This window comes from Propithecus coquereli, unplaced genomic scaffold, assembly GCF_000956105.1.
Source record: "Propithecus coquereli isolate 6110/MARCELLA unplaced genomic scaffold, Pcoq_1.0 Scaffold175, whole genome shotgun sequence".
NCBI classification, from domain to species: domain Eukaryota; kingdom Metazoa; phylum Chordata; class Mammalia; order Primates; family Indriidae; genus Propithecus; species Propithecus coquereli.
The window spans coordinates 3,296,815-3,304,260 of NW_012142190.1; the positions used below are offsets into that span (position 1 = coordinate 3,296,815).

At 42.0% G+C, this 7,446-nt stretch overlaps 1 protein-coding gene across 1 annotated transcript in view; it reads left to right on the forward strand.

The window, feature by feature from the left end:
- Positions 1 to 923: 923 nt before the first annotated feature.
- The window catches only part of FRY (furry homolog (Drosophila)), a 315,457-nt gene continuing 308,934 nt past the window's right edge, over positions 924 to 7,446 (forward strand). Inside the window, exon 1 of the mRNA XM_012642124.1 lies at positions 924 to 1,128. Coding sequence (XP_012497578.1) covers positions 924 to 1,128 — 205 coding nt within the window. The remainder of the gene's footprint in view (positions 1,129 to 7,446) is intronic.

Below are 7,446 nucleotides of genomic sequence, written 5' to 3' on the forward strand. Positions count from 1 at the left end.
ATGTGACAAGTCAAGCAGGAATCTTTAGTGAGGAAATACTGGTGTTTCTCAGACCACCAAACCCACTGGCCATTTTAGTAGAAAGCTAGGCAGAATCCCCACGAGGGTTAAAAACATTTACTTTTTATTCGTGAGTGGAGGTCACTCCTATGGCTTACGCTTGTTTGCTAGACCTCTGACTTCCTGGCCAGACAGTGGGAACTTCTGGAGAAGCCATCTGCCAGGTGGGGCACAGGATGGAAGGGGTGGGTCAGGTGCAGAGTGGGTTCCCGGCAGTGCTGCCTGACACACGCCCACAACCGGTTCCTTTCTGGTCATCACCAGCATCTCTCATCTCCCTCTTCCAGCTAACTTCCAGTTGGCAGCTGGCCAAATAAGAACTTGAATCAAGAAGGATGTTTGTTCTGTGTGTCTATGTAGTTATAAACATGAAGCTATGAGGGAATGTGAAAATGCTTCCCCCAAACTGTTTAAAATCTCTAAGACTTTGGGAGATAATCAGAAAAATTAAACTTGCAACGTGCACAGGCTTTCTCTCTTGAATAGTGAGTTGTGTTTGCTTTATGGCATTGCACCAATAAAGCAGAAATTTCACGCGGCAACCATGACACCGCTTTTATTACCACCCACTAGAGCACGGGCCCTGAGTCACATCTGTTCAAATGCCCCAGTGTTCTACACCTAATGATTTTTTTTTTTTTTTTGATCTCTCCTCGCCTGTGCTATTAACTGGGAAAAGGAGGGGCCACTCAGTAATTCTACACCTGTTCAAGTCCACGCCTATCAACTTGCTAAGCTTCCCAAACAAGTGCAGGGCAAAGCATGAGAACATCCGAGTCTGGGGCGGCGGCAGCTGTGGCAGTAGCTGCCACTGGGTTTGGCATTTTGGATTTTTGTTCAGAGTCTCCAATGTGTCTCCTACAATGGCAGTTGATGACAGCAATTTATATTCCAGAACGAAGAACAAACTAAATTCGTCTCAAAATGATCATAAATCATCAAGACGGAGCAGCCTGCCACCCGAACTGCTCATAGGAAATGACATTAGAGGAAGACTTCAAAGGAACATTAAGAACTTGGATCCCATTCAACTGAGACGCCCAAAGAAGAGACCATCCATATTTCCAGGTAGGAATCATTTAAATCTGTGCCTTCCGGTTGAAACAAAAAACAAACCAAAACCAAAACCAAAAAAAAAAAAAAGACACCACAGACTATATTTCGTTTGTTACAATCAGATGTTCATTTGAAATTAACGTGGGACGCATCTGAGGGCTTTAAGTAGCCAAATAAACATGTTTGAATGTAAAAGTTAGAACAATTCTTAGAACTGAAAGCACCCTATCTTCCTTTTATTTTCTTTATTGATTGTAACATCTTTAAGGATCTGTAAATCAGCATCTATTTTATTACCCTGGCATCAGCAGGACCGTGGAACTGCTTTGCTTGCAATCCTGAAATATTGCATGCTGCATTTCATTCTCTGGCGTATTTTCTTTATTTTGCAAGATTATTGGATTGTTGAGTGAAGTTGATGTTCGTGTGCACCAGAAATTAACACCATTAAATACTCCAATGCATGCTTCAAATTCCTGTCTTGCATCAGAGCCTAAAACCATTTGTAGTAAAGGGCTCAATGAAACAATGTGGATGGTGAAATGTATTAGAGCTCAGGAGACACATGGATTTCAATCTTGATAAAGAGACTCTGATGTCTGCCTTAGATGTTTATGTGTGGATATTACAGATACGAGATTGTCCAAGATACCTGTGACTGTGAACCCTAACTGAACTACCTGGGTGATCACTGCAGAGTATGAATTATTTAGTCAACTTGGTTTCAATACTATTTGCATTGGAATTTCCAGGAAAAAGTGGAAGTGGCCTTTTTGTTGTGGTTGATTGATTTATTGGTGCCTTCTTTATAGAGGATAGATTAGACCCAACTGCTGAGGGCTACCTCTATGAAGATAGAAATTCAAAAAAAAAAATTCAGTTGAGTTTTCCTTCATAAAAATTATATTGACTTCCTGAACAGCTGACTCTTTATATCGCTTTCGGAAATAGCTGGATGATTTTGAGATATGGGACTCAAGGCCATAAACTAAGAATTACATTGTAAGGAAGCTGTTGTTTTAATAAATGTCTTCAATTCATTGCCCTGGTGTCAAACTCTTCTGCAGAAAAGAAGCAAAGCCCAGCCTAGAATGGGCCAGAGGGTGTAAGCGTGTGTTGGGGGGAGGGGAGGGGCATGCTATGAAAAATGCTGGGAGGAGGAGCTTGTGTCTGAAGCATCTCACAAAGCACAGTCCTTTCTGCCTGTTCTCTTTCATCTCCTGAGGGTACCAGGAGCTCGGGTCTGCCTTGTTTCCTGAAACTGCCTGGCACAAAGTGCTTTTTGATGAGTTTGTTCACTAGCACTTCTTCCAGAACCTTCTCCCAGAGCCGTTCCTTACCTTCTGCTTTTTCTCCTCTTCCTTTATTCTTTGGTTGAACGTGTCTGGATCCAGGCACATTATAATTGGCCCTGCTCTTCTCTGCCACCAGTGACACAGCCCCACCCCCCTTCTTCAGGAAGGCTTCTCCTTTCCAAACACCCAGATCCAGGAGGACACCTCACTCCTGCAGCCCTGATTCCCACTTTGCCCTCTCGTTCTACGAGGTCATCTGTCCCTGGCTCTTAGCTGCAGCCACAGAATTGTGAGAAGACCTCTGAGCTTGGATCTTACATTAGTTATCCTTTCTAAGATCTTGATTGACGTAATTAATTTGACAAGGTGGAGATGTGAAAAGAGCATTGAACTTCAGGGAGCTGAGTTCTAGTCTAGACTGTGTCCCTAACCACCTGTGTGTGTGCTCCAAGCCCCTGTGGCCTTCAACTCTGTCATTTGTTTCTGTGTTTTTCTGCCCTCAGTGTTCTCCTTGGGGACAGCAGCAGGAGATGGACCCTTCTTACCCTTCTCCCAACCTCTCCGCCAGGGTCTCCAGTGGACAAGTTAGAGAGTTACCTGTCCAAAGTTTGAGCAATACTGGCTACATGATTTATAAATTCCTTGTCAACTAAACCATGACTCCACTGTCATGTGGGTTGTACTAACTGCTTTTTACAGTGGACGATTTAGAAATACCATGGGGCCACCAACCCTGCCACAGCACCTACACACCAGCTGAAATCAAAAATATACGCAGCTGTGATAACCATTCCCATTTTATATGGCTGCGCAGTTGCTTATAAAACGTAGACATAATAGATGTAGAACCTGAGGGTCAGAGAAATGAAGGCATGGTCTCAAAATTAATAAATGTCAAAACAAGGGCTCAGACCTTACTCTTCTGACTCCAACATTGAAGCTGTTTCCACCCTATTCCACTACACTCTGTTATCAACTGTTAACATTTGCCTGATGAGATGTTAACATTTGCCTGAAGAGACACCAGTGTTACAATCAGCTTTCACTCTGACCCTTAATGTACACACAGACAACTTGATCCTCTGCCTCATATTTTCATTCCTACACTGAATGATTGATTGATTGATTGGGTGATCATTTCATTCATTCATTCACAGAATATTCATTTAGTTCTTGTACTGTATTAGGGCTAAAGCTTCAGGAATCTGGCTCCATATTACCCTTTTGTTCTTATCACCTGTTTCTCCTCTCAGGGCCATCTCACATGGCAAAGAGTAATTGACCTAAAATGCAAATCTGTTTGTTTCATTCTCTTGCTTAAAATTCCTCAGTTACCACTGTTCTTAGGATAAGTCCAAACTCCTTGAAGCACTGTACAAGAGGTGCAAAATCTGGCCACTGGTTCCATCCCTGGCCTCTTCCCCAGCACTCCTTTCCCTGTTCCAACAAACTCAGACTCCCATGGCCCTTCACATTTGCACGTCTAGGGTAAGTGCTGTATACCCCACCTGCACAGTTCCACCTCACTAATGTCTGCCTTGGCTTCAGGGCTCAGCTTGATATCCCTTCTTCCAGGAAGTTTTCCTGACCCCCCATATCTGGGTTGAGTCCATTCTGCATCCTTCTCATAGCACCTGGAATTTTCCCTATCATAGCACTTATCAGACATATTGTCATTGTCTGTTTACTTGTCCGTATCTCCCACTAGCCAATGACCCAGGGACCATATCAGTCTTGTTAGCCATTGTATACCTAGCACCTTTCACAATGCCAGGCACGCAGTATACATTCAATAAATATTTATTCAATTGACTCAAATTGCACTGAACAAAATTAACTCTTGGCGTACCTTGTATGCAATACCTTCTTCCAGACTCTGTCCATGCCATTCTCCCTCACCTCCCAACACACACACACACACACACACACACACACACACACACCTTGTTAGGCCTTTTTTTCCATTCTTCACCTAGGCTTGACGACCCAATTATAGTCTTCCATCTTCTGCAAACACTCAGCCTTCTTCTTCTGGTCTCTTTTAGTTCTCCTTTATGTCAACCACCTCCTTGGCCTCAGGACTGCATTATATACTTAACTTTATGTCTGTTTAGAAATTCTTTGAAAACAGAAACTATCTCATTCATTTACTTCCTCAAATGGCCCAATTGTCTAGAAGGGGGAATTTCACAAAGTAGGCATCTAGTCAACATCTGGTGGTTAATTAACATATTTGCTGTGAAGCTGTGTCAATCCTATAGGGCCTATCTGATTCTAGCTTCAAGAAAGAATTAGTTGGCAGATAGAGATTGTCAAAGGGAATGGTCTTATACTGATTTTTATCACAATATGAACTTCTGGTGGGGGAAAAATGTAAATATGAATTTTCTATAGTGTGTCATTCATTCATTCATTGAAAAATGTGTTAGGATTCTACTATATGCCAGGAAATAGTCTAAGCCTTGAGAAGAGAGCAGAAAATCAGACAGTTTCTGGCCTTTTCCCATCTGGCCTGATGGGAAAAAATTTTGTAGCAAGGTACTTTGCATATTGTACAACTCAATAAATACCTCCAGAATAAAGTAATGAATGACCCCCATGGTCAGAGCAGTGAATCTTTAAAAAGAAAACCAATACACTTTAAAATTGTGTTTATATAAAAAACATCAAAAACTAACATTTTGTCTGCCCTTAAAGAAGCCTCAACCACAGAATGCTAGTGTGAGTTACCTGGCTGAGATTCTACATACAGTCTTGGGTCTTGAGAATTCAGGCACTAAGAGTCTAGGTCTCTGTAGCAAACAGACAGCCTGATTTCTCCCTCCTTCTGCAAGAACTCCAGCAGCTGAGTTCCTAGCAGTGGGCCTGGCTCAGTTAAAAGAATCAAAGGGAAGAGAGAGAAGTGGTCCTGACACATACCATACCCATAGGCATGTCACAATAAAATGAGCATCTTATCCTGCACCTGGAAGAAAGTGGGGCCCAGGCTCCAGGTGTAATGGGTTGTTCATCCAACACTCCAGCAAACAAGTTGGTGTGTTTAATCAGCTAGTTCTTAAAATATCATACCAATTTTATAATAGTCTGTTGTGAAAAGCAAGGAGTCATCTGCTAAGAGGAAACAGGCGGTTCCAGGTACTTCCTTGTTGCCTAGTCAGAGGACAAGTGTGATGAGGACTGCTCACCGCTGAGGGGGCGGGGAACCCTGGCCAGGACTCACATGGCAGGTGTGCCAGCACGTAGGCTAGCATCATTTCTTGTCTTTAAGTCAAAGTTTTATTCCAAGGGCAAGTTATTTTTTTTCTTTCAAATCCACAATCTAAAAAAAAATTACTTAAAATCATGTTATTTTTATAATTAAATGGATTTTGAGCATTTGGAAAGTAAAACTGCTGTATTCTTTTTCTTCCTGCATGTAGGTTTTTATTGAAAACACAAGGCCATCATAAGAACAGTGGTGGCTAGATGCTTTCTGGCCTCCCTTAACGTGAACGGCCTCTGTCAAGGGAACTGTGAAGACAGGGATCTGGGTTTCCCCCTCCTCACAGGCACAGCAGAGGGCACTCTGTAATTAGGCATGCCTCCTTAAGTATTAAGATTGTGTTCTCTGTTGCAATTCTGTCATTCTGGAAGCCTGCAGACAGGTGCATTTGATGATGTTTCAGTGGGCCCTTAAGGGACGTGGAGAACTTGGTCAGGGCCTCCATAAACACGTGCTGTGAAGGATGCTCCTCGGTACTGTGTTCAGTTGTCTTAGGCTGTGAGTGGGCTCAGTGGTTATACTTTGTGATGACAGGGACCATGTCTCCTACACTGTGGTGTTCCCTATAACACCTACTGTAGGGTTTTGCATATGGTAGGTGCTTAAGAGCTGGTGAAGTCGTCAGGCAAGGTGGAAGATGACGTGCGAGAGGAAGTGTGTCACAACCACTCTGCCAGCCACCACCCTGCCCATCTGGCCCTGTAACTTCCTCAAACAGCCTATTCTAGAGCAGGCCATGCTCAGGAACCAAAGGCAAGGGAGCCTCAGAGAGTTTGAACCACTCCTCTCATGAAAGAACTTTAGCCCAAGAATTTCACAAAGTCAGTATCTACATCACAACTGGGTTCAGGTTCTGATCCTCCATTTACTAAATGTGTAACCTGGGACAAGCCACTTGATCTCTCAGAACCTGTTTCTTCATCTGTGAAATGGAATGCAGACATCAGTTTCACCGGCTGTGTTAAGCCAAATGAGATAACGCATGACTATGAAATGATATACCGCTGAGGTTGACTGTGTTATTCTTTGGTGGCATTAAAGGTGGAGTTTTTCCATAATTAGTACTTTTTCTTCTAATGAATGGGTGGTGGGTGCAATCGGAAATCTTGCAAATCTTCGTGGTTGGAAAGATATCCAAAGTTGCTAATCAGACCCTCTGCTAATGTAAATTCTATATAAGGAGACACTGCTAAAAGACCCATTCATTTTAATTTTCTCATAATGAAGGATGACGTGGAAACTCTTCTATGTAATAGATATTCACGTATTTTCCCAAAGTGAATCATTAAACTTAAGAGTATTGTCATGTGAGGCTCTGAAAATTGTACAATATTAGAAACATTAATGTTTGTGTTTAATAAACTTACTTGTAACCCTACTGTGTTTAATATCTGCCTTGTTTTGTTTGTTTGAAGCCTTGCTTTTGGAAATTGAGCCTTTAAGCTTTTTTTTGAACAAAAACTTGGAAGATAATTGGTTCTCGCTAATGATTTTTAAAAACAGCTTATATGTAATATTATAAATGAGTTCACACTTGAAATTAATCTACTTAAATATTAAGAGAGATTAGACTTAAAAACTTTTAAAAGTCAAGACATTTTGATTTGAAATTAGATATTTATGGCATTTCTTTGTTTTTTATTTCAGCATGTTATGGGGGTACAGATGATTAGGTTACGTATGATGCCCTTACCCTCCCTCCCCCCCAAGTCCGAGCTTCAAGTGTGTCCATTCTCCCAGAGGTGCGCATCGCACTCATTGTTTGTGCGTATG